The sequence below is a fragment of the Myodes glareolus genome, chromosome 23 (genome assembly GCF_982192425.1).
Source record: "Myodes glareolus chromosome 23, mMyoGla1.1, whole genome shotgun sequence".
NCBI lineage: Eukaryota > Metazoa > Chordata > Mammalia > Rodentia > Cricetidae > Myodes > Myodes glareolus.
This window is the reverse complement of record NC_142048.1, coordinates 45,012,425-45,038,781: the sequence shown is the minus strand read 5'-3', so window position 1 is coordinate 45,038,781 and position 26,357 is coordinate 45,012,425. Positions and strand designations below refer to the sequence as shown.

At 47.5% G+C, this 26,357-nt stretch overlaps 1 protein-coding gene across 2 annotated transcripts in view; it reads right to left on the bottom strand.

Moving 5' to 3' along the window:
• Nucleotides 1–10,875: 10,875 nt before the first annotated feature.
• The window catches only part of Rab11fip1 (RAB11 family interacting protein 1), a 33,944-nt gene continuing 18,462 nt past the window's right edge, over nt 10,876–26,357 (bottom strand). Inside the window, exons 4-6 of one of the 2 annotated variants that reach the window (XM_087901122.1) lie at nt 23,720–25,546; nt 22,774–22,882; nt 10,876–15,263 (exon numbers count right to left, since the gene is read on the bottom strand). In XM_087901122.1, coding sequence (XP_087757248.1) covers nt 15,045–15,263; nt 22,774–22,882; nt 23,720–25,546 — 2,155 coding nt within the window. In that variant the 3' untranslated portion in view covers nt 10,876–15,044. The remainder of the gene's footprint in view (nt 15,264–22,773; nt 22,883–23,719; nt 25,547–26,357) is intronic. The other variant, XM_087901123.1, reaches the window with a different exon arrangement.

The window sequence follows — 26,357 nt, the reverse complement described above, 5'->3', positions numbered from 1 at the left end:
GCGTCCAGGGGCAGCTTATATAGGGATCATTAACTGATAGCTACACCCCAACCAAACACACCAGAAACCACTTCCCTGCCCTCAGGAACTCCTGAGGGTCTCATGCTCAGTGCAGCTGCAAGCATCACAAGTTGTTTACAAGAAATTCAGGATGGGGGGGGGGCGGTTCACAGCTCCCAACACTGTTGAATTAAACTCTTGAGTGATAGACTTAGGTGTCTTCAGAGAGTAACATGCAAAGAAACATAGTTCTCACCTCAACGAGGATAAGGACAAGTTTATGCTAGAGCCAAAAAGGAGGACTAGCGCCTTGGAACAGATTCAATTTTCTCCAATAACAATGCACCGTATGAAAGTGTATTAGTTCTAGAACAAAGAAAGCTAAATATTCACCAAATACAGTGGTGGGGCCACAGGTAGGCATGCTAGACAGTAGTGGGTAAACCTTTTCTGTGGGTTTAAGATGCTGGCTGATGACATTCTAGCTCCTGAATTGGTAGACGCTGGCAGCTGGCTAAGAATACATTTTAAGTTGTTGGGTTGTTTTCTTTGTTTTTAAGACAGGGTTTGCTACTTAGCTCTGGCTGTTCTGGAACTCACTATATAGGCTAGGCTGGCCTCAAACTCACAGTAATCTGTTTGCCTCTCTTCTTCCTGAGTACTGGGATTAAAGGCAGGGGCTACCACATTTGGCCTACACTTTATATATATACACATATATACATACATATATACATATATGTATATATATACATACATACACTATCTATATAGATAGAAGGAAAAATCTGGAAGAGAGGGAGCAAGAGAGCAAGGAGAGGAGGACGTCAGGGGGCAGTCACCCAGTTACACAGCAAACCACAGAGAAAGAAGTAAAGTATACAGAAACAGATGAAGATAAAAGCCCAGAGGCAAAAGATAGTCAGGATAAATTGAGAAAATCTGGCAAGAAATAAGACAAGCTAAGGCCAGGTATTCATAACTAAGCCTCCAGATGTGATTTACTTGGGAGCTGGGTGGTTGGGCCCCCTAAAAAAAGCCAAAAGAGAAAAAGATCAAACAACAAATGAGACAACAAAAAGTGTGTTTTCTTTGTTCCTTCTTTTTTTAAATATTTATTTATTTATTATGTATACAATATTCTGTCTGTGTGTCTGCCTGCAGACCAGAAGAGGGCATCAGATCTTATTTAAGATGGTTGTGAGCCACCATGTGGTTGCTGGGAATTGAACTCAGGACCTTTGGAAGAGCAGGCAGTGCTCTTAACCGCTGAGCCATCTCTTCAGCCCTTCTTTGTTTCTTCTTAAGGATTTATTTTTAATTATACCGAATGTGTCTGTGTGTAGGTATTTGCAGACCTATGTGGGTATGCTGGAGGCCAGAAGAGGGTTTCAGATCCCCTGGAGCTGGAGTTACAGGCAGATGCCTGACGGGCTCTGGGAATTAAAGTCAGGTCCTTGGTAAAAGCAGCAAGCATTCTTAATCACTGAGACAGCTCTCCAAACTGTTTACAGTGGGATCCCATAGGCCTGGGGAGATGGCTCAATGGTTAGGAGTAATTGACACTATTCCAGAGGACCTGAGTTGGGTTCCTAGCACCTGCACTGGTCAGCTCACAACTGGCTGTAACCCCAGCTGCCCTCCAAGGGCACCCATAGTCTAGCTGTCTTCCCCCCTCACACACACACACACACACACACACACACACACTACACTTACACAGACATATACATGAAAATAGAAAACACTTGAAAAATACAGGATCCTATGTATTCCAGCATAAGTTCACACAAACTGTGTAGCCAAGGATGGCCTTGAATATTTATTTGATCCTGTTGCCACCAATTCCAAAGTGCAGGAATTACAGGCATGTTGTTACCGTGACCAATTGGGAGTGTTTTGTTTTTTAGAATTTTATTTTTAAATTTTGTGTATGTGTTCAAGTAGGTTTGTGCACATGAGTGTGTGGGTGCATGTTCGTGCAGAAGAGGGGGGTGTTCCTCTATAACTGAATTCACAAGTGGTCAGGAGCTACCTGATGTGGGTGCTGGAAACAGGACTTGATCTTTTGCAAGAGCAGTAGGCACTCTTAACTGCTGAGCCATCTGGCCTGCCTCTGAGATAACACATTATTTTATAAACATGTCCTAATTGCACTCGCTGACAGTAAAGACCTTCAGGGCTAACACAGAGTTGGAATACTTGTCTGTCAGCAGTAACACACACGCACAAAGTCTTTATTGAAGACAGGATCTATTATGCCCAAGATAGTATCAAAATGTGTGTGTGTGTGTGTGTGTGTGTGTATACATGCATGCCAATGCATAAATGTGGAGGTCAGAGGGCAGTTTATGGGTGTTGGTTCCTATGTGAGATTCAGGGATTGAATTTAGGTCCTTTGGCTTGGTGTGAAAGTGCTTTTACCTGCTAAGCCATTCGCTGGCCCCATTATCTTATTTCTGAGACAGAGTCTCATGTAGTCCAGACTAGATCTGAACTATGTGACTCAGCATGACCCTGAACTTCTGCTGCTTCTGCCCCCACCTCTCAAATCCTGGGACCACAGTCGTAGGTCACCACACCGGGTTGGCTCCTTTTGTTTTCTGTTTAAACAAGCCGTGTTCAGAACAACTTTATTTACTTACTTACTTGTGGTCAAGCTGGTGTGCATGCACAGGTACGGGAGGCCAGAGGACAATCCTGACTGCTCCTTAGACACCATCTATCCACCTTGTTTAGATGGTCTCTAACTGCGCTAAGCAAGGTTAGGTTACCTGGACAGCAAGAGCTCCTGGCCACCCACTGCCCTGACTGTTCCATCGGAGGCGTTCCTGAGCTGATTGCAGCAATTGGGAGGGAGACGTGGAGAGGCAGCTCCAGACAGCCACAGCCACAGCCCAGACAGACCACTGAGAAGACAGTCCAGGCACGGTCCATGTGCGCCGTGCTAGTTTTGACAGTGGGATTTTTCTAGAAGGGAGACTAAAGAGGGAGTGTTTAAGGAGAGGTATTGGGAGGAGTCCCCTTCACCCCCACCCCAGACTGTCCATCCATTGGACACTGTCAGTCTGGCTGACCTCCCCTTGAGGGCGCATTTCTGAGGCTCGATCATCTTGGGGAGGGAATAAAGGTTCAGCTGCTGTGAATAACTGTCCTGGGTGGGCCTGGGAGAAGCACTAAATGGATGGAATTCCTCAGATCCTGTCCCGCGCTACCGTCTCGCCAGCAAGAACCACGCGGTACACATAGGATACTTCTGCAGTAAAGCTTTAATGCCCCTTGGGAGAGCGGGCATCAGCCAACATGGCGGAGACCCAGATAAGATGGAACCCAACCCTTATAAAGGAAACAGTTCTCGTTTCTGACGTGTCACTCTTGGATGGGTCCACTGCCCATTATCCCAGATGATGCCTCGGGAGTAGGCAGGGACGCAGCGGTAGAGAGTTACCAAGCACGTGCGCTGGGATTAAAGGCGTGTGCTACATCACCTTGGGGTCACAGAGGTCAATCTCTACCTTTGTTCCTAGAAGCAATGGAGAATGTGGTCCGGCCCTCCACATATCCCCCTTTTTTTACTTCTTTGCAGAAAGGCAACTCCCTAGGAAGGTAAAGATAGAGGTCGCACTTCCCAAAATGAAAACATAAAAATGGGCTTACACGGAATCTGTCCCTAGGCTCATGACACCTGGAACCTATCCGGCCTGCCCTCTGCCAATTTTCTGGGAAAGGGAATATACGGCAGGAAACCCTTAAGCAGAGCGACTTATCTCTCAGAGAGGGTCATTCTCTGTGCGATGCTCTTAAGCTCGACAACCTTCAGGGCTAGCTAAGCCAAGCACTCCACCCTGTGCAATGGACCACAGTCCTAGGGGTGCAGGAGCTGGTTGGCTTAAACCTTACTGCTTTAACATAGATAACCACACATCAGTAGAGGCCCCCTGTTCCAGGGCAGCCAGCGCTTGTGCAATAACCACTTTGTCCCTACGATTTTGGGATTTGAGTCAGCAGACCATCCAGAGGAGAAACACTAATCCATAGTATAGGACTGTTCCAAAACATTTCCACCCCCTCCCATTCTTTGAAGTAGGGGAATGAGAGACACGGCCCAGGACTGGAGTCCTACGGCCAAGCTTATAAATCATCTCTAGGACGGTAGGGAGGGGGCCCAGAGTCTTATTGGTTGTAAAAAATCGAGGAAACACCGCCATCCTATGGCTGACTGGTAACAGCTTCGGGAAAGCTGAGAGTGTCCTCCATCGGTGCTCTGTCATCCATCTGCAAAATGGCAGGAGGAACAGCAGCCTGGTCCTCAGGCGAATCCGTGTGTTGTGGATCACTCTTCACTGTTCGGGTCAATCGCTCTGGCAGCCAGAATGGGCTTTCTTGATCCTGTGGGAAGACACAAACAGCTCCCCTGGATCTCAATAAGATGGGATCCGGGCCTTTCCATTCATTAGAAAGCACATCTTTCCACTTAACCAAATCTTTGGGCCGCTGCGGATCCGAACAATGTCGTGTTGCAGCATTTTGGCCATTATCATCCAGATTTAAAAAATTTATGGTGAACAGAGCCATGGTGATGGCCATTCTTGGCATCGGGGGCAGTTCCTTTATTATTCCCCCCCTTTTTGTTTAAATAGATATTTATCCAATTTTTAATTTAAATAACCATGGCATTTTGTAACTTGTCTTGAAGATACCCATAGTGTTTAGCAGAAATAACTGACAGGATAAGGGAAACTGATAGCAAGCAATAACTGACAAAACAAGGGGAAATCCAGCAGCATAGCAATGGCACAGCAACAACAACATTGTAATGTACAACAACAACATAGCAATAACTGACAGACCAAGGGCAGGAGCTGAACCATCCCTCAGGAATCTGCCAGCTCCGCAGCAATCAGGCCAGACAGCTCCATAGCAGAGGCTTTGTCCTCAGGCCTCTGGACAGATGAATCCACAGCATGAATAGTAGCATTTCTAGAAAAAAAAACAAACAAACTCTTCTCCCAAAATAACATTTAAGAGTATTAAAAAACTCAGTGTAAAAATTTAGCACAGTTAGTACTGGAAGTAGGCTGGTCTTGAACTTAGAGACCTATAGGTCTCTGTTCTAAAGAGCAATCTTGTTTGTCTGTGTCATTATAGTAGGCCTTAGAATTAAACTATTTTAAATCTGGCACAGATGAGATTATTGTTTTAAAAATATGAGAAAACCGTTTTCCTGTTTCCAGCCTGGAGTCCTAAGATGACGTGGCCATTGGGGAACCCATATGGGGATCTCTGTTTTTTACGGTATGGGCCGTGTTGCCCCAGTGGCGCCTAGGAAAAACCCAGGACCTGTTTGTTGATATTAGATTTAAGATTTATTGGCTCCCGTATTTCTTGCTGGTACGGTGGCCTCGGGCTCCAGAGCCCGCCCGCCATCCAAGGGCTGTGTGCGGCCCTGGGCCTGCTCGCTGCGCAGCTCCCTGTGTCCCAAGCCAAGAAGTGGCGGCTCCACCCCCAGGCGCCCCTGCCTTCCCCGCGGGGCTAGCCTCGTTCTCTGAGGTCTGAGGCTGTGTTGGTGGCAGGAGCCGACACCCAGACCAAGGCTGCACAGGCCGGCAATAACTCAAAGTCCGCGCCAGAGCCTGCGGCTCAAGGGGCCAATGGGAGAGGCGGCGAACAGGGCCGCTTCCCTACTAGCCAACTCTCAACACCTGTGCCACAGCAAAAGCGACTGTAAACTCTCACAGATCCAGCCAACGACCCAATCACCCCAAAATCCAAGGGCCCTTCGCATCCATCTCCCTGCGGATCCTGAAACACCAGACAAGCCAAGCATATACACAGCAATCTTTTAGGAGGACTTGAGTTCTTAAAATGCTAAGCAGTTCTTAAAAACTTAAGTCATACTATGTAGATGTAATACGGTACTGCCTGTTTACTGCATTTAAACCTTAATTGCGCTTTTATTATGATAAATACGACCAGCCCTGCCTGAAGTTAGCATCGTTTAGCATAGCCAAATGGAATCAGAGCCATTTTACCCTCAGAGACCCTCACAGTTTTAGGTACATTGTAAGCCTTCTGGCCCGGCTGCCTGTGGCACCGCTGTGACATCCTCCAGGCCAGGCACCAACCGAGCCGCACCAATTGAGCCGGCGCAACGTGCTCCCCACCATAGCCACAGAGCAAAGCTCCGTTCCAGCTGCCCTCCAGCCCCAGCTGCACCCACTCCGAGCCCAAACCGGTGTACGGAGCAAAGCGGAACTCAGAGAAGCAGGCTTGAAAGGACCTCATTTAATCTTTTAGGGAATTTGGGCGTCGTTTAGTCTCTTTGGCTGCTTCCTGCTGAAATTGGGCCGTTGCATTCTTAGGGGTATACACTACAACATTTCAGGAGGTCTCGGTGATTCAAACCACATAAATCCCAAGTACACCCTTAGGCTCTCCTTTTCTGTGGAGACGAAAACAGAACCTCTTTCCCAAAACATCATATCCTTAGCAGTTTCTAAGTTTAAATATCTTTCTCCTATCCAGTACACAAAAGACAACACATATAACATAACATAAAGCTTTTGACCTTGTAAATCAGCCTTCTCCCCCATTTTTACTTTTTTTAAAATCATGGGGGGTCCTTTTTAATTTATTTTATTTATTTTTTTTTGTCTCCCCCATTCTTTACCGGAGGGTCCTTTTTAACTTATCTGGGTGCGCGCATAACCTCCCATTGCTGTTCAGTTTCTGATATGCTCTCTGGACTTTAGAGCGTACCTTTCTAAGCTTGCATGCCTGCAGTTTTGAATCCTCCTTGTGTCCAAGGGGTCTCCGGCGGTGCAAAGTTCTTCTTTTTCCCGGGTATCAGCACCAGATGTCCCGCGCTACCGTCTCGCCAGCAAGAACCACGCGGTACACATAGGATACTTCTGCAGTAAAGCTTTAATGCCCCTTGGGAGAGCGGGCATCAGCCAACATGGCGGAGACCCAGATAAGATGGAACCCAACCCTTATAAAGGAAACAGTTCTCGTTTCTGACGTGTCACTCTTGGATGGGTCCACTGCCCATTATCCCAGATGATGCCTCGGGAGTAGGCAGGGACGCAGCGGTAGAGAGTTACCAAGCACGTGCGCTGGGATTAAAGGCGTGTGCTACATCACCTTGGGGTCACAGAGGTCAATCTCTACCTTTGTTCCTAGAAGCAATGGAGAATGTGGTCCGGCCCTCCACAAGATCCTATCATTCTTAGACTCTTCTAATCTGGTGGGAGTCACTAGCGAGGTTTGTAACTCAGTCCCAGCTGGGCTCCTCTTAGCTCCTGACTGCAGGCCAGTTTCAGTCTGAGAATTCTTACTGTCACCCCAGGCTGGCCGTTCCGCCAGGCTTTAGAGCCATTCTGACTGGACTTCTTTTCCATCACCTGAGCTCTTTAGTGGACGTCCATTCTCCAGTACTCACAGACAGCCACAGTGCAGTATGGGCACGACTCTCTTGGGTCTTAGTCACCTTTCCCTTTTGCGTGCATGTACACGCGCACGTGCACACACACACACACACACACACACACACACACACACACACACACACTGCCCTGGGCTGAAAAATAATATGCCCAACTTCTTGAACATCTAAGACCAAAGATATCTCTTAATTTTTTTCTTATCTTTTTCTGAATTTTCTTTGAGACAAACCCTTAATCTACCCCAGGTTGATCTCAAATCCATCATCCTCCTGCCTCCACTGGAATTATCAGTGTGCCACCACTCCCATGTGGCAGATAAGATGTGGTCACAGGACGCACTTTGCTGCTCTCAGCAGGAATACTAGTCACTCATCAGGATCTTCACTTCCAGGAAACTTTAGGTCTTATGCAAAGCCTCTGAGGAGACTGAATTAAGTGGACCCCAATTCACCAGTTCGAGATATTTTCATAATTCTGCTGGAATCAAAACATATTATCTCCTCACCCTATAGTGATCTAGAATAGATAGTGACAAACTTTTTCTGTTAAAGCCAGAGAGCACATGTTTGAATTTTCAAAGACAAATTGGACTGTGTAAACCACCTGACCCCTGCTATTACTATAAAGTGAAAACACCAAAGGCCTAAATAACCATGAACAGAAATAGATTTGGCTCAGCCTAATGAATCTCCATCTATGAACACTAAAGTTTGAATTTCACGTAATTTCTGTGTTATGTAATACTATCATTTTGATTTTTCTTTAATTCATCAATTGAATGTACAATTCTCTCTTGGCTTAAAATCTGTATGAACATGGACAACAAGCCATAGTTGGCTGATTCCCTTTCTAATTCTCAAAGTCAGACAGGTTAGGAGGTCTCAAACGCCTGGGCTGCAGCAATCCCCACAGAAGTCCTGGACTCTCCCTGAGTAGCTGTACTATAGGTGTGTGCCGCCCCACCACGCTGAAGCCTCGCTTCAATGCTCTGATGTGACGCAGGCAGCTAAGGCTTTCTTGTCTAAGTTTGTCGCATTTGTCTAATAGAGTCAGTATCTCTGCCTTGACCAAAACTAGCAGCAGTCTTTCAATACCTCCCTTCTGCAGTGAAGGTGCAGCCTGAACCGAGCACTTGGCCACAAGCAAGGACAAATGAAGCTTTCTCCCCTCAACCTTGGGGGCGGGGGCAACAACTCTGTCTCCAACACGACCCTTTCCAGGGCTCAGGATACAGGTTTCTGTGTGAAATAACAGAGAATTAAAATGCTGAGCACATTTACTCTTGAATTTTGGGTTGTGGGGGAGATGCTGGGCCAACTAAGCCAGTTTTAGGTCAGAATTGATTGATGGTCAGGATGCCCCAAGAGGCGAGATCACAGAGATCCTGAAGATGGTGCAAAAAAAGAAGCCCCAAACACAGACCCATCTGCCTGGTTATTAGGCTAAGGACAGCTGTGTGCTGACACTTTGGATTTGAAGGATGGACAACACCCCTCTAACGTTGTTTTCCACAGGTGGGCTGAGGCCAGGGAGCCCTCATTCAGCAAGTCCCTCTTTTGGCCCATAGGTGGCAGTCATAAACTGTCAGAAAGGTTCTGGCTCTTCTTGGTGGGTAGTGGTTAGCTGGGGGTGGTGGGGTGTGTGTGTCTCCCTCTGAATCCTTATCAGTTCATGTCGCAAAACACAGACTGTTGCATATTGTGGTCATATCATGAGGTGCGGTCATGTCATGAGGTAGGCTCAAAACAGGTACTGTGGCTGTGTGATTCCCACCAGAGGAGCAAAGAACCCTGTAGGATCTGCTGGAAAGGCAGGTTTGCTTTGGTTTCTGATTTCAGGTTTTCATGCAAGACTGCCTGGCTCTTCTGCTCTGTTTGCATCACAGCACCAGATCATGGCTGGGACACATGGTAGAGCTTTGCTGACCCTTCGTGGTGGCCGGGAAAGAGACCCAAGAAAGGGTAGCGTTACCAATATCACCAATGAATGACCCAAATTACTTCCTTTCCGTCTCCCTCCGAGCACGTCAACTACCTCCCAATAGTGCCACAGGCTGACAAATCAAGCATTTGTTCAAAAATTATTAGTGTCTGTACACAGAGGCACGCATGCGCCCCGGTACATATGTGGAGACAGAGACCTTACAGGGACAAGTTCTCTTCTTCCATGGTGGGCTTCCACTCGGGTCCCAGGTTTGTGTGGCAAGCGCCTCTAGAGCAAAGCTATCTTGCTGGTTACCCAGCATTTAACATGAGGCTCTGGAAAAGAGTTGAGATTAAAAACAAAACAGGAGTCTTTCTAGTAAAGAGCATCTGCTTGTACAGGACGAAATGTCCTGGCGTAGGTCAGAGTCACAGCACCGGGGACTACTCGAGACGACTCGGTTGTCACGGTGGGTGCTTGCTGACCCTGCGGCCTCAGCTTCTGCTCAGAAGTTCAGATTTGGGAGTTTCATTTTCATTCTGTTCATATCCTCTACTGCCATTTCCCGTCTTATGTTCGTTCTATCCATCCATCCATCCATCCATCCATCCATCCATCCATCCATCCATCCATCCACCGACCCACACACCAACACAAAAGCCTTCTGCTAATAATAGCCAAGTTAAGCCGAGACAAGTGTCATCCTTTGAGCTGGAATTTGAAAACACTAGGCTGACTATGCACCGAGTTTGGCAATAGTAGCAGGAACCAAACTGAAAGAATTGCTAACGAGGGATCAAGAGAACCAAATCTCACAATGCTAGTCATTTATGAAATCTTTGGAAAAATAAAAATTCCTAGTACCACAAAAAAACTAAAATGAGAGACGATAATATGAATAAATATGAACCTGTTTTCAAACTCCTTAATGCAGACACTTCCTACAGAAGCCCCTGGCCCCAGCCTAGAGCATTATGGGTTCTGCAATGTGATCTCAGCTTGAGGGAAACAGTATCTGCCCCTCTCCAGAGTCTCTGGAGCAAGGCCTATGAGCCATGTTGCACGCCTGAGGCCAGCAGATGCTCTTCCTGCTGAGACAGACTTAGTCTCGATGGAAATGTGAGCAGAGTGAGATAAGCCTGGGAGGAGACGCCTTCATCTGCCCTGATAGCTTCTATCGGGTCAGCACAGCTGACTGACCAGAGATCTGCTTCTCAGGTCAGGGTACTTCTGAACCCCAGGCCAAGACTTCTCTCTGTAATGTTGGGGTAGATAGTGACATGGTGTCAAAGCCATGGTCCCTCGGGATAAGATGAGGACCAGGAAAAGGCAGGACGAAGATGTTTGTCCTCTCCAGAGGGGCTCAGGCACCCTTTGGCACAATTGTGGTGGTCGCTGAAGGGCTTCACATGAGAGACCATCTTGGGATACTATCACCCCAGGAAGTTTCCCAACAAGACAGAAGGAACTTTTATCACACCCAAAGCAAAGTACAGACGCAAATCTCTTAAAGGAAGTATCATTTTATTTAGTGTTAGAAAATTTTAAGGTTTTTTTTGAGTTTTAGGACAAGGTTTCACGTATCCCCGCCTGATTTAAACCGCCCTGTGCTGCTGAGGATGAAGTGGAACCTCTGCTCACGTTGTTTCCACCTCCCAAGTACTGGCTGGGATTACAGGTGGGCATCACATGCTCAGTTTGTGTAGTACAGAGGTGGGAGGGGGTGGGGAGAGGGTGGGATCAAACCTAGAGCTTTGTACATGAAAACCAGATACCCTACTAACTGAGCTACACGCCTAATCCCTTAGGTATTTCTTTTTGTTTTGTTTTTTCAAGACAGGGTTTCTCAGTAGCTATGGAGCCAGTCCTGGAACTCGCTCTGTAGACCAGGCTGGCCTCGAACTCACAGAGATCCACCTGCCTCTGCCTCCCGAGTGCTGGGATTGAATGTGTGCACCACCACTGCCCATCTTTGGTATTTCTTAAAAAGCAATACCAGTCAACTTTAAAATCCCCAAAGCAACACCCAGGAAACAGTAATCCTGTAATTTAAAAACAAAACAAAATGCCAGTGAGCCTGTGGTCAATTCAGTAGCCCACAAAGTAGATAGGAGAATCCAGAGTTTGTGTTGGCGTGGGTTCATGTTTCCCATCTAAGGCAACTGACTGCTTTTCAGTCTTGAAGGATCCTTAATCAGTGCCCTACTCCACCACTACAAGAAAAAAGAAAAAGCTGGGAGTGATAGCATCCTGATATTCCCAGCACGTGGAAGGGGAGGCAGGAGGATCAGTTCAAGACTAACCTAGGCTACGTGAGAACCGGCCTAAAGAGACAAAGATAAAAACATCACAAAGCAGGGTGGAGGGCTGGCTGCGGGTGTAACTCAGTGGTAGAGCTCAGGATTGGCATGCACAAGACACTGGGTTTAACCCCCAAACACCAAAAAAAAAAGTAAAGGGAAAGAAGAAAGGCTGACTGGGCAAAAAGCCCAGGGGCGAAGAACTCTGGCCTCAACAGAGCAACTGGGAAAGCATCATGGACCAGCCTCTCTTGACGCCCGGTGAACTGAGAAGCTGGAAGCACATGGCTCATCTATCACGCATGCGCACAGCTGTGGAGCATGGCACAAGGCAGGGCTGCTCGCTCCTTCCTCCACTGCCGAAGTAAGGGTAACATACTGGAATAAAACAAGGAGGCCAGGACATGTGCTAAGGTTAAGAATAAGACGATATGAAACACTTGGGCCAAGGGCTATCTGTTTTTTAGGAAACTGACCTCCAATTGGAGTCTGCTGGTATTTAATCCAATGCTCCCTCATGCCCTGGCTGGGCTTTCTAGAGGCAGCCAGTCAAGGGCAAGGAAAAAGCTCCCCTTTTTTCCAGAGTGCAGGCCTTTCCAGGGCTGCTCAGGAGTAGCTACAGACACAAGCCAGTGGCCAGCCTCAGTAGCCCCAGGGCTCTCCACATCACCAACCTCTGCTACCGCCAGTGGCTCAACACAGGCTCGGCTTCCCTTAGTATCTATCTTCCCTCAGCCCCCAAGTGCACATTCAAGAACAGTTATTGAGTAGTTGTGGCCTCTATGTACTCTGAGCTACAGCAAGGTTAGAAATGCCAATGTTTTCCAGTCAAGCCCTTCAGGTAAACGGCCCTTCATTCTCCAGAGTTCCCAAGTGGCATTTCAGAGCCCAGGAATTCACCCCAACTAGATGGTCCTCTCTAGTGCCAAGCCAGCAACATACCAAAGGTCCTAGGAGCAGCAGAGGCCTCCAGACTTGTTTGTTGTTAACAGAACCAGTGCCCTCCCCTCCCCCATGCACTTAGGTTATCACAGTAAAAATGCATTTTATCAAGTAAAAAAACATGATGCAGAACAGACATATACATGTACATTTTCAGAGTTCAAGTGAATATAGTTTCTTTTATAGGCATATTAATGAATTTTCAACACTAAAAAAAAAATACAAACCACCTCAGAAATTTGCAGTGGTCCCTAGTATTGTAGGAGAGATTAAATAAAAATAAGTGTGGATTATTAACAGGTAATTAGATAAATCAAGTGACAGTCTTGCCCTTTGGATTAAAGTGCTCCAGTGTAAGCAATGCCCCTCATCTTCAGGATGACAAGGACAGACAGAGATTCTTCATTAATAACCACTACCTCCACCCTGTCTCCACCCTGGCCATTCCACTGGCCTGTGATGGCCCTAGCAGAGACATTAAGATTTCATGAGATTTTTATTACAACCAGGAAGGAAAAAAAAAAAGAGCAACAGGAAACACTTTAATTCCAGGATGAGGTGAGCAGCAGTGAAATTCCCTCTATTGGTGAAAATGGGGCTGGGTTTAAAAAAAAAAAAAAAATATATATATATATATATATATATATACACACACACACACATGTGTATATATGTGTATATATAACTAGATTTATATATAAATCTAGTTATATATACATATACTAGTTATATATATAAAAATCTATTTTAAAAAATACAGCAATCCACCAGGCATGGTGACACATACCAGTGATCCCAGTATTTGTAAAGCTAGGGCAGGAGGGATGAAAGTCTGAAGCCAGTGGGACCCTGCCTCAAAATAGCAACAACAAAACTCCCCCAAATTAGGAAGTAGCAATCAAAATGCAAGTCTGGAATGGGGGTGGTTAAGTCTGGGGGTGGGGTGGCAAGTGTGGCAGTGGCAAATGTGGGGGCAAGGGTGTAAGTGCTCTGCCACTGTGTACTAACCCTGCCCTAGCCCAGGGCTCCTTCATCTTGAGGAATTAGTGGACTCTGGCTACTCCCTTCCAGAAGGCTGCCAGGAAAACCAGCAAGATAAGCAAATGGGAGCAAGGCCGTGGAATGGAAGGACATGGCCAAAGGACCCTTCCTAGTCATTCTCTACCTCACAACTGTTGGAGCAAGCATCTTGATCGCTTAGTCCTCTCTCCAGGCATCGGAGAGGCCAATCCAGCAACAAGAGCCCTGTTAGCACGAGAGGAGGGGCTCTGACCATCTTTTTCCTACTTAAGGAAAGTGACATTCTTTTTAATGTGCATTGGTGTTTCGCCTGCATGTATGTCTGTGTGAGGGTGTCAGATCCCCTTGAACTGGAGGTACAGACAGTTGTAAGCTACCGTATGGGTGCTGGAAACTGAACCTGGGTCTCTCTAGCAGAGCAGTTAGTGCTCTTAACAGCTGAGCCCCTGAATTCCTTCATATCTCCGGGAGATGGCCTTATGGATCTAAAGAGCACAGTGTGTGTATGTGCTTGTGGGTGTGGGAGCATGTCTGTGTGTGTGTGTGTGTGTGAGCGCGCGCGCACACTCACCTATGTGGGAGAATATGAAGGGCAGAGGTTTAAGGTAGCTTTTCATGTTAGTAAAACAGGGTCCCTCACTCAATCCGGAGTTCCCTGTTTCAGCTAGAACGGCTGGCCAGTGAGGCCCTGGAATCTGCCTGTCCCTGCCCCCCTCGCCCCTCCAGCATCTGCAGCTACCCTTTACCCACTGGACTGTATCTCCCCATCCACAAGAGCACACTTTTAAGGCTAGAAGGTAAAAGGAACTGGAAGAGGCAGCTTGTTCAAAGTCTAAGAAGGCTAGTCTCAGCTATACAGTGAGATCAAGAGCAGCCCGGACTAGACAAGAGCCTATCTTAAAAACAGAACAATGCCCCCCTGCGCCTCAACAAAACACCCTACCCAAACAATCCTTGACTCTTGAGATGTTCATAAGACGTAAAAATTTAGCATCTGCCATACCTGAGCTGCTCCAACACCAAGAAAGGAGGTAAACTCCCTTTCTGATCTCAGCCAAAGACTGGCTTCATGGAGGATACATACTGGAAAATCTTGGTATCAGAGGGCAACAACCCCAGTGTTAAAATACGTTAGTTCCGATGGTGCCCCCTGAATGGATGGCTCAGGATCAAATCGTGTATTTACAATTTAGTTAAAGGCACCGTGGCATTTAAAAACACACTCTGGGAATGTATAAACAAGATTCATTGTAGTAATTAACCTGGTTTCAACTAGAAGAACTGACTCTTGACAGACAAGGCACACACCTGGTGATGGGAGCCTGTGTGCTGGTTACTAGGCAGACCACACACCCTTGACCTCAAGAGGCACCGGACACAATATCACAAAACATCTCCACCTCCCTCCTGCAGTTCATATCTTTCCGGCCTTCTTGCCAAGCTGAGATGGCACTCGGAGGATGTTGGGCGTCTCCTCCATGACCCTGACCAGCAGGTTGTCAATGTAGTCTTCCAGCTCGCGCACCTGGAACTCCTTCTTGCTGATGGTTTCCTTCTGTTTGAGGACCAACTGGATCAGCTCGTCGTGGGTCAGCTGTGCGTAGGCGAAGGCAGGATCCGACGGCTGGTATTTCTTTGGGGGAGAGAAAGAGAAGGGAAAAGGTTACAAGCCAGCAGAGAAACTAGACATCTGAAAGGAATGTGAAGACAATGTCAGCGGCCGCTGGAGTCTCTCGGAAACCCATTTTGTTGCTATTCTTCAGCGCCTCGCTATGTAGACCAGGCTGGTCATGAACTCAGAGATTGGTCTGGCTCTGCCTCCCAGGTGTTGAGATTAAAGGTGTGTGCAATCACACCTGGCTTGGAAACGCACTTCAACACACGTTGGAACCAGGCGGCTGACTGAGAAAAGTACCATGGTACCACAAACAACACTTAAAAAGCAGAAACCTTCCTTGGTTCATAGCTGTCAGAGCCCCGGTCTTGACTCTAGGTTCACATTGTCAGGAAATGTAATGAGGGGTTGGAGCCATGGCTGCTCTTTCAGAGGATCTGGTTCAATTCCTGGCACCCACATGGTGGCTCACAACCATCTGTAACTCCAGTCCCAGGACCCTGCACTCTCTTCTCAGCCTCCTCCAGCACCCCCCTACACACACACATGGACACACACGCATGCACACAGGCAAAACAACCATCTACACTAAAAGGGGCGGTGGGAAGGAACACAATGAGACCTTGGTGGGAGAAGGAGAAAGCAGTGACAGGTAATCCTAGTGTGCATACCTGAACCCAGCCATTCGGGAGGCTGAGGAAGATGAGCCACTTGATCTCTCAAGTTTGAAACGAGCCTTTAAATCTCCTGGAGTCATACAATCAGCTATTGATACAGAGCTGGGACAAGCAAGCCCCAAGGTGGAGCAGAAAGAAGATCTGGGGGAGCGCCCTCCTGCCAACACTGTTGGGTATCAGCCTGCTACCCCTAGGTGCCCTTTGAGACCCTACCAAAACTTACTCCACACTCTCAAAACATGTATAGCTAAAGCCAAGTGCCACCGGGCCATGGACCTCACAGGCCACCTGAGTACCCTCTTTCTGGGTACGTGGTAGCCTGTCCCAAAGACTGACTGTTTCTGCTTCTGATGGGAGCGTGTATCTGGGACAGTTGCTTTTAATGAACATTTATCATCTGGGACAAGGAGACTCTAACTGCAAACCAAAGACTGAGCCAAAAGGAAATAAGAGATAACGGACTCAATAAGAAGTAACAAGTCACGTCAAGGTCTTAAGAGGGAGGAGGAAGGCGGGTTCGGCAATCTGTAGTTTAGCGGATTTGCAAATCAGGGAAGCAGGACTCCTGAGCAACTCAAGGTGACTTCTGCCCAAAGAATCCCAGGGCAGTAACTGGCTTTGCCCTGAGGGCCTGCCAGCTTCATCTTCTATCAGGAAGACCAATAAGTCAAGTCAAGAGCCCACCACCTCTAAGCAGAGCCAGGGGCAGAGTGATAGCAACAGTAATAGCAACAACAGCACAGAAGCCTCCCCTGCATCCAGGGAGCAAACTGCCCAAGGAGACCCCATTCAGAGGAACCCTACTCTTCCTGCCTGCTGTTTTCACAGACACAGCAAGCTTCAATCCAAGTCACATGGTGCATGAATAATCGAGATGCTGGGCTATTTCTCCAACATTTGCTTCTCCCTCCCCCAACCCCGCTTTTTTTCCTCTCAGCTTGTTGAGGACATCTATTCAGAGAGGGTGACCCTTTCTGGTCACTGCTTTTATTCCTACTGCTAAGGATTAAATTCTGGGTTTTGTGTGTGACACGACAATGCTCTACCCCTGTAGTCACTGCGTGTGTGACCTCCAACACTATATTCAAATCGGGCATGATGGCACACACCTGTAATCCCAGCACTCAGCAGAGTGCCTGCATCACGAAGCGAGTTCTAGACCACCAGCCTTGGCTATGGTGACACGGTAGAAAACAAAACAAAACAAAACAAAAAACCCCCTAAAAATCAGTTTCATGTCTACAAGTGTTCTGGATGTTGGACACACATGTGGATGTATTTAACAATACTAAATTATGCTGAAAAAAAGGTATGATGAGGCTTGAGGCTGGCTGGGGAAGCACACACCTTTAATCCTGGCAGGAGGCAGAGGTAGACAGGTTTGAGGCTAGCCTGGGCTACATCAAGAGTTCCAGGCCAGTCAGGGTTACAGAGTGAGACCCTGTCTCAAAGGAAATAAAAAGGTCTGATGGGAAGTTTTCTTGTCAAATGCAGTTTGCATAGAAAAGGCATCCACTGCCAGATGGCGGTAAGACACGCCCTTAATCCTAGCACTCAGAAGAGGCAGGCAGATCTCTGTAATCCGAGGCTACCCTGGTCTACAGTGAGTTCCAACACACCAGGACTGTAGAAACCTTGTCTTGAAAACCAAAAAGTGTCCGTTGATGTTTCATATCAAGAAACATGCCCTGGAGGGTATAAGGGTTTTATTAAGAAATACTAATTAGTGGTTGAGCATGTAGCTTGGTGACAGAGTGTGTGTTTAGCAAGTGTGGGCCCAGTATTATTAAATCCATAACAACTTGGTTCCTCTCCATCTCTGCCTTCTCTATGAGACAGGACCTCGTGCAGCCCATACTGGCCTTGAGTTCCCGATCCTCCTGCCTCTACCACTGAGTTCTAGAGATTCAAGTGTGTGTCACCACACCCGGCTTTCTTTTTTCTTTCCTCTTTGCTGTTCCTCCACCACCTTTTTTCTGAAACAAGGTCTCACTTAGCTCAGGATGGCCTTGAACTGCTGGTCTTCCTGCCTTTCCCCAGTGCTGGGGTTATAAGCGAGCGCTACTACTGCCCGTTTATGTGTTACTGAAGACCAGCGGGAGGACATGGCCTTGCACTCACGAATACACATCAGTGGCAGTTTACAGGCAGACGGGACATACGGTAGGAGAAGCACTAGTTAGGAAGAAAAAGGAGAGCCACAGAAGCGGGGGCAAGTGCAGGGCCCGGGTCGGGGAAAGAGAACTAGGAGGTAACCATAAATAATCTCAGTACGTTGTATAGTCGTGAGAAACTGTCAAACACACAAAATGATTTTTTAATGGAGGCCTTAAAACAACAGTCAAGGGAAAAAACCCAAATAAACAGCACTGTTGCGATGACCTTACAGGCTTTTCATTTACTTTAGCTCTGTGCTTCCTCTCCCCAAACGCTCTTATTTTGAAGTTATTTTTACAAATGCTGCTTTCTGCTTAGCACAAAGCTGCTCTTCTCTAGAAAGCCAACAGCAGTCTCCAAGGAGCTTTCTGTGTTTACCTAGAATATTTACTTGGGAAGGTCCAAGACCAAGAGATTTATGGCAGGCCGAGGGGGCAGCAGTGGGCACACCCGAGAGGCAAACTGAGAAGGGCGCCTTTTTTCTAAGTTATTGTCCCTCTCAGTCCCCGGGGATAAACCCTTGATTAAATGAACTGTGAAGAGGACTTAAAATGGGAATCGAGGGTCTTGCTTACTTTCTGAAAAAGAGGCATTTGCTTCTCTCTGGGCTCAATGCCTAGTACATCAGTCAAGTCAAGCAGCCAACCAATCAAAAATAGGCAGGCAGGCAGACAAGGGGCTAGAGAGACGGCTCACCAGTTTAAGAGCTCTTGCTGCTCTTGTAGAGGACTAGATTTGGTTTCCAACACCCCACGGTGGCTCACAACTATCTTTAACTCCGGTTCCAGGGGACCTAGTGCCCTCTACTGGCCTCCTTAGGTACCAGGCCCACATATTAATGTGAATATACACACAGGCAAAACACTCCTGCACATGAAATAAAAATAATTAAAATCAGAGTCGCTAAGCATTCTGCACTAAAAGGAAGTGGGAAGGGGGAACTGCAAGATGACTAGGTTTAATTATATCATCTTTATGTTGTCCTCTGGCCCAACTTCCTAGTAAATATCAGCAAAACAAACAAACAAAAGCCAAAAAACCTTCCCGGCAGAAAATCAAACAAACAAAAAACCTCCTGGGAGAGAGTGCTGCTGTGTCTATCAGCAACTACCACACAGAAGCCAGCGAATCAAGCAGGTAGATGGAGTTACAGCAGGTACAAATTGTCAGGGCTAAGTCATTGTAGGCACATGGTTCTGACACTGGTGGTGGCTCTGAAGGCAATGCTACCTCATTGGCCCATTTTACAAGAGGTCAAGAATGGAGCTAGGAGATGCTCAATGGTTTCCAGCAACAATTATCACTGATGAGCCACTCCGAGCTCCAAAACCCTTCATGAACGCTTCATCCAGCTCCTGATGGCAGAGGTGGAAGGAAAGCAACCACCACCAAGCATGGCAGAACACTTGCAGTGGCTGGAGATAAAGGTCAGTGACGAGGAGCACGCACTGCTTGTCCACAGGACTTGAGGTGGCTCACAAGCACCTCTCACTCTAGCTCCAGAGACTTCAATGACTGTGGCTTCCTAGGGCACTTGCATTCACACCCACAGAGACACACATACCCTAACAATAATAAAAACACAATCTTTAAAACAAATGCTTTTGGGGGCTGGGACTGTGTGGCCTAGCATGCCCAGTATCACACATACATACAAGAAAATCTTTCACAAGTGACAGGATACAAGGAGTACATTTTATTTTTGATTTTTTTTTCTAAGACAGGATTTCTCTGCATAGTCCTGGCTATTCTCAAACTCAGAGGTCCTCCCGCCTCTGCTTCCATGCCTGGCAAAACCTTTTGATTAAAAAATAATAACAGGGCATGGTGGTTTGCCTCTAATCCAGGCACTTGGGAGGCAGAGGCAGGCAGATCTTTCTGAGTTTGAGGCCAGCCTGGTCTACAGAGCCAGTTCCGGGACGGCTAGGGCTGTTACGTTAGAAACACGTCTCAAAAAACAAACAAACAAAAACTAAACCATGCCAAAACAAACAAAAAGTAAGGGGCAGGCCTGGATTGGTGCCTGGATTATGGCACAAATAACTGAACAGGGTTGTTCCCTTGTTGGGACAACCGTGAAATAAATGCTAGAGATGAGAAGGCTGTTAACAGCAGTAAACTCCTGGATTTTGAAGAATCCCTTTGTTCTCAGGAGCTACACACTCAAGAATTTAGGAGAGGCTGGGAGATGGGTCAGTGAGTAAAATGATTGCCGAGGCCTTGAGTCTGGATTCCCAGGACTCAGAGAAAAAGTCGAGTGTGCTTGCAGGTGCCTGTGACCCCAGGACTGGAGGGCAAGAGAGAGCAGGATCCCCGAGGTTTGATGGACAGCCAGGTCAGCTGGATCAGTGTGCCAGGCTTAGGAAAAGACCGTATCTCAAAAATATAAGATTTAAAAACAAACAAACAAAATGTAGCCCTGCTATATACAAACGGCAGTCTGTGAAAGAAACCAGGGAAGCAGTACCTTTCCAAACAGTCACAAAAGAAATATCTTGGGGGTAACTCTAATCAAGCAAGGGAAGGCCTGTAGAATAAAACCTTTGCGACACAGAAGAAATCGGAGGCCTAAGATGGAAAGATCTTCCATGCTCATGGATTGGTAGGATTAACAGTGAAAAGGGCCACCCTACCAAAAGCACTCTATAGATTTAGTGTAATCTCCATCAAAATCCCAGCACAACTCTTCACAGAAACTGAAAGGGCAATTTCAGCTTCATATGGTCACACAAAAAATCCAGGATAGCCAGGCGGTGGTGGTGCATTCCTTTAATCCCAGCACTCGGGAGGCAGAGGCAGGCGGATCTTTGTGAGTTCAAGACCAGCCTGGTCTACAAGAGCTAGTTCCAGGACAGGCTCCAAAGCTACAGAGAAACCCTGTTTTGGAAAACAAAAAAACCCAAAAACACACAAAAAAACAAACAAAAATCCAGGATAACTAAAACAACCCTGACACCGAGGAAACAAGTCCTTCTAGACACAACAGGACTGAGACATAACGAACTCACAGAGCCATCACAAGTTTAAGCCAGACGGGGTCCCAGTGCTAAGAGGAAAAGTGGATTCAAGTCCTTGTCCCTAACCACAAAGTCGTCCCCAATTGGCAACCATTTGCAAAGGAAAAAATTAGTGTCTACAAGAGAGTGTCAGGGGATACTAGCCACACTTAGGGGCAGGCCCCATCCATGCCCAGCAATAGATGGCCAACACAAAACAGACTCAATGGTATTTTTGTAGAATTTTTTTGTCTCATATTGCTTTGCTTGGAGATTTTTTTTAATCTTATTAATCTTTTGCTTGTATATTATTGTTTCCAATTTTGTGTTTTTATGGACTTCAATTTTGTGGATGTGTGCGTCTCTGCATATGTGCTTTTTCTTTGGGTTTTAGTATTGTTTATACTTGTCTGTTTGTTTTGTAAAGAGAGAGAGAAAGAAGGCATGGAGTTGAATGGGTGGGGAGGATCTGGGAGGAGATCTGGGACAGAGGGAAACCATGATCGAAATATATTATATGAAAAAGAATTGTTTTAAAAGAAAAAAAAATGAAGAGTTCTAGAGGAAGACACCGGACTACAAGTTTGGGCCCGCCACACACACATGTGCACACCCACACAAACACCCAGAGCTGGGCACATAATTCACACTCAAGAAATTAGAACTAAAAAAAGACACAGTACATACAACTTAATTTGTTTATGGGTCAGAATAAAAAACAAAACAAACAAAACCCCTAAAACTACAACTGCAGTGGTATATAGAGAAAGAGCAGGAGGGAGGGGAAGGGACGGGAGGGGATGACACAAACTGGGTCAGATGTGAACCGGAGAATCCGGATGACAGTCTACAGGAGTTCTTTGTGCTGTTGCTGCAACTTTGTAAATGTTGGAAACCATTTTAAAACACAGTGATAAAACCCAGCACGCCTGTATCAAGGATTTTATATTTTTGCCTAAAGATAAAAAAGAAGCTGGGATGTGGTGGTGCACGCCTTTAATCCCAGCATTCAGGATGCGGTGGCAGGTGGATCTCTGTGAATTTGAGAACAGCCTGGTCTATAGAGTGAGTTCCAGGATAGCTAAGGCTACACGAGAAACAAAAGGAAGGAAGGAAGGGAGGGAGGGAGGGAGGGAGAGAAGGAGGGAGGGAAGGAAGGAAATGAAAAGGAAATCTTTTCTTTAAAGAGAACTGCCAGATGAACATGGTGGGGGCACCTGTGTAACCCCAGCACTCGGGAGACTGAGTCATAAGGATTGCCTGGGTCAGTCTGGGCTACAGAAACTTTGTCTTTAAGAAAAACAAAACAAAACAAACAGAAACCACCACCATACTCAACAAACATACAGTGCCAGTGGCAATCATGTTGCTAGAGACAAGAAAAGAATGTAGTGAAAAATGAATAATTATAAGGAAATGCAATTATCCATTCAATGGACAGTCTGGGGGCCCTTAGAGGTTATCACACTCCAGACGCATCAGAGGTCTGCATAAGAAATTCCCAGAATCGCCCAAAGTCTATAACTTCTGCTGTTGTTTGTTCTGAGATAGCATCTTGCTGTGTTGCCCAGGCTGGTCTAAGTTCTCCTCCCATCAGACCCCTGCTAGCTGCACAGATGGAGGCCAGCTGTCATGGTGACTCTATACATGCAAGCTCTGCCCATGTTAGCAAACATGCCAAATTCTCAGAACTCATACCTTTATAACGGCTTCGTTGATCAGGTTCTCACTGATGATGGCAGCAGTGCCCAAGCTAGGGTTTGCAATCTTGGTGGCTGTTGTGTTCATCGGCTTCACGGGATGAAGCCTAGAAAGACAAGAAAAGGATCCTTCAACTTTCAGTAACCACAAAGCTGAGAACTACTCAAAGGTGACTGCCTGCAAGATGAGCAGGGGGTGGGGGGAATCATCTCTGGCCCAACATCCAGCTTACGCCTTGGCTCCTGTGGAATTCAACATCAAATGGATCAGAGAGCCACACACAACCACCAAAGCTCATCTCTGGCTTGGGGAGTAGGGGTGGGGGTACCAACAGACACTAAGTCCCTCAGTCTGCTTACAGAGACAAGAGCATTAAGACAGTCTCTCAGGCTGGGATGTAGCTCTGTGGCATAGTACTGGCCCAGCATGCAAAAGGCCTCAGGTTCCATCCCCAGTGCTGTAAAAAAAATGTTTTTAAAACAAACAAACAAAACAATGTTAACAATACAGAAGACAGAGAGGAAGTTTCTCATCCTTGCAGGTGGCTACAGTAAGGGAGAGCGCAGATCACGCGAGCTGCTCTTTGAGCGGTCCTGAGAGGACGTCCTCAGCCATGCTCTGCTCTGCCGCTCCACCTCAGGGGGCTTCTGAGCCCCTGGAGACACAAGCGCCCCACGCTTCCGCAGCTACAGAGCTCCATCACACTGCGGTAGCATTCCTAGGTTATCTCTGAAGACTACTAAGTCCTTGCTACACGCGCGGCTGGATTCTTGAGTTATTCCAAGCACAAAGTACATGGCCCTGCAGTGACAAGCCCTGCCAGCGAAACGGGCAAATTCTGACATCAGGACATCCGTTCGTTTTGAAGACATGGTCTCTGCAGGTAAAAGCAAAGAGAGGGCAGCTTTCCCATGCACAGACAATCTCCCCCACTGGCTCTCACCTGTGCTTGGCTGCCCCAGCTCCAGCGCTTGGCTGAGCCGAGACTGGATGTATCTCTGAGGGTGTGACCCAGGCTTGGAGAAGTGGCTTCTTCTTGCCAAAATTTTCAACTTTACCAGCGGAGCCTTCTGGGGTTGCTTTTATTTGAGACTCTGCTACACTCGTGTGGTGGTCATTGGAATGCGGAGGGCTAGGCAAAGAGTGTGGAGCAGGAAAGATCTCAGAGGGTGGGGAGCTGGGCGTGGGAGAGCCCTGGGATGTGCGGAGAGGCGAGCCTGGCCTCCCACTCTGCTCCAGTTCCTCTTCCTCGACAGAACCAGGGCCTGAAAACTGTTTATTCACACTTGAGCGCTGGCCAAGACGGGGCTCAGCAATTCCTAGTGCTGCTGTCTGCTCGGAAGGAGCCACTCTGGGAGATTTTGGCCTGAAGTCATGTAGATTCTCCACAAGCACCGACTCACATGTCCTGCCACTCAGCCCCTCTGCCTTCTCCAGACCGGAAGGTGACATGTTCATGGATGAAACTCCTGCTTGTGGATCAACCAGCTCTCCTGCCTCTCCTCCATCTCCAGCCTCATCTACTCTTTCATCATCTGATGCCACTTCAGGAATGGAAGGAAGAGACAAGCTCAGATCAGCCATGATAGGAGATTTCACATCAGAGGCAGATGGGAGGTCACTTAGCGGGTCAGACAGCAGGCCTTCATGATCGCTGGCTTTGCTCTGATACTGAGTCGTAAGGCCATCATTCTCCACAACCCTCCAGAGTCGGGTGCCTCTTGCTGGGCTGGCTTCACTCGTGGGATCTTCTGAGAAACTCCCGCTTTCAGCAGGAATGATGGGCTGAGCTGCCGTGGTCACAGGTTCCTGTCCTGCGCCTTCTGTGTGGGGACACTCAGGAGAGTCCGCATCAAGCCTGCCTCCAGCAACAGGCCCTTCACGTGTCAGCTGCTGGGGATGACTTTCGTCCTCCTCCTCCTCACACTCAGTGTGCTTTTCTATTTCTTCTTCCACGAAGAGTTGTTCAGAGAAGGACACACGCTTCTTGACTTTCTTCTCACCTCCACCGGCGTTCGAATGGATCTCTTTGTGCTTCCTTGCTATGCTATCAAAGAGGGAGGCCGCCTCTTCCTCTTGAAGAGGGGGTGCTGCTTCTTTGCCTGCACGAGCCATTCCACCATCATGACCCTTCTCCACAAAAAACCTAGACTGATGCCCAGAGTCTGTTTTTCCCCCTGTGGGGGACTTCTCAGCAGGGGCTGCACTGCTGCCACTCCTGAGCGAAGGCCCAGAGGGTACGTCCGGGACCTCTTCAAGTGAGGGGGCCCAGTGTTGCTCTGGGACAGGAACCTTCACGTGTCTTTCGTGCTGCCTCATGGGGTTCTTTCCTGACTCATCACTGCCGGCTTCCTTCCCTGTGCCTATCTCCCTGGTCTCGCCCCCTGAAGACTCTTCCGCTCCTTTCTGCACTGGGATGGTCAGGTGTTTAAAAGGTGGTCCCGAGGCAGAAGAACCAGTGTTCGGAGCTGGCGTTACACTCTCCTTCTGAGAGACAGCCTTGAGGAGCAAGGGAGGTTCTTCAGCATCAACCTCCCCCTTGCCTGTGGGGGGCCAGTGTTCAATTGGGGTGGATGTGGAGAGGGGAGCTGCCAGGGGAGATGAGAAAGAGGAGGAGGCAGAAGGACTTTCAGAGGATTGTGTCTCTGAGTCACCTCTCAGGTCAGAAAAGAGAGGGGCCTGAGGAGAGCTGGAAAGAAGGGTAGGAGAGAGAGCAGAGTCAGGGGAAGGAAGCCTGGCTTTGGGTTGGGTCTCTGGAGGTACGTCCAGTCTGCAAAAAGGACAAAATAAAATCTGCAGGTCAGTTGCAGATGCATTTCAAGAAACATAAAAATACTCAATAGAGAGGGATAGGTTTTTTTTTTACAATTGAGACAGGATCTTGACATACAAACAGTGATTCTTGACATACAAACGGATCGATCGCTTTGTGTTTCTCCAGTGTTGGGGAGCCAAAGCCTGGGCCTCATACTTGCTAAGCAAATACTCCGCAACTGAGACACACTCTCCCCACAGGAAGAGACACTGCTGGGCACCAAGCACATCTGTCACACAAGGGAAAGATTCAGCTGGAACAACAGGCAGCCTACAGTTCCTTTTAGACAAAGTGACAAGTATGGATGTGGAAGAGAAAAGTACACCTGTGCACAATCTACAAAGAGTTCTGCCCCCCTCCCCACACCAGAGAAATGTCAACGTGAATGTCACTCAGAGGCTGCTCCTTCGTGATGAGTCTGGTGCTTATGACCAGGTACAGAGGACACAAAGAACGACCACAGCTACACTAAAGGGGGAACCAAGGGTCTCTGGCACCAGCAAACGGATGCCAAGTGCCAGGAGGAAAGGCAGCCATCTCCACTGGGCAGCGTGCGGTGAAACCTTAAACCCAGGTTCTGCCCATATACCCACCGCAACCATGAATGCTCAGAATCGGCCACAGACTCTCTCCTTTCACTAGAGTCTGGTTAGCTCACCGAGAAAAACAACCCCCGCCCACATATGGCTGAGCTGTGGCTTTAGGCTCAGAAACACCTCTGCTCTTTGTGCTTGGCGAGCCAGGTCAGCAGAGGTGACTGGTTCAA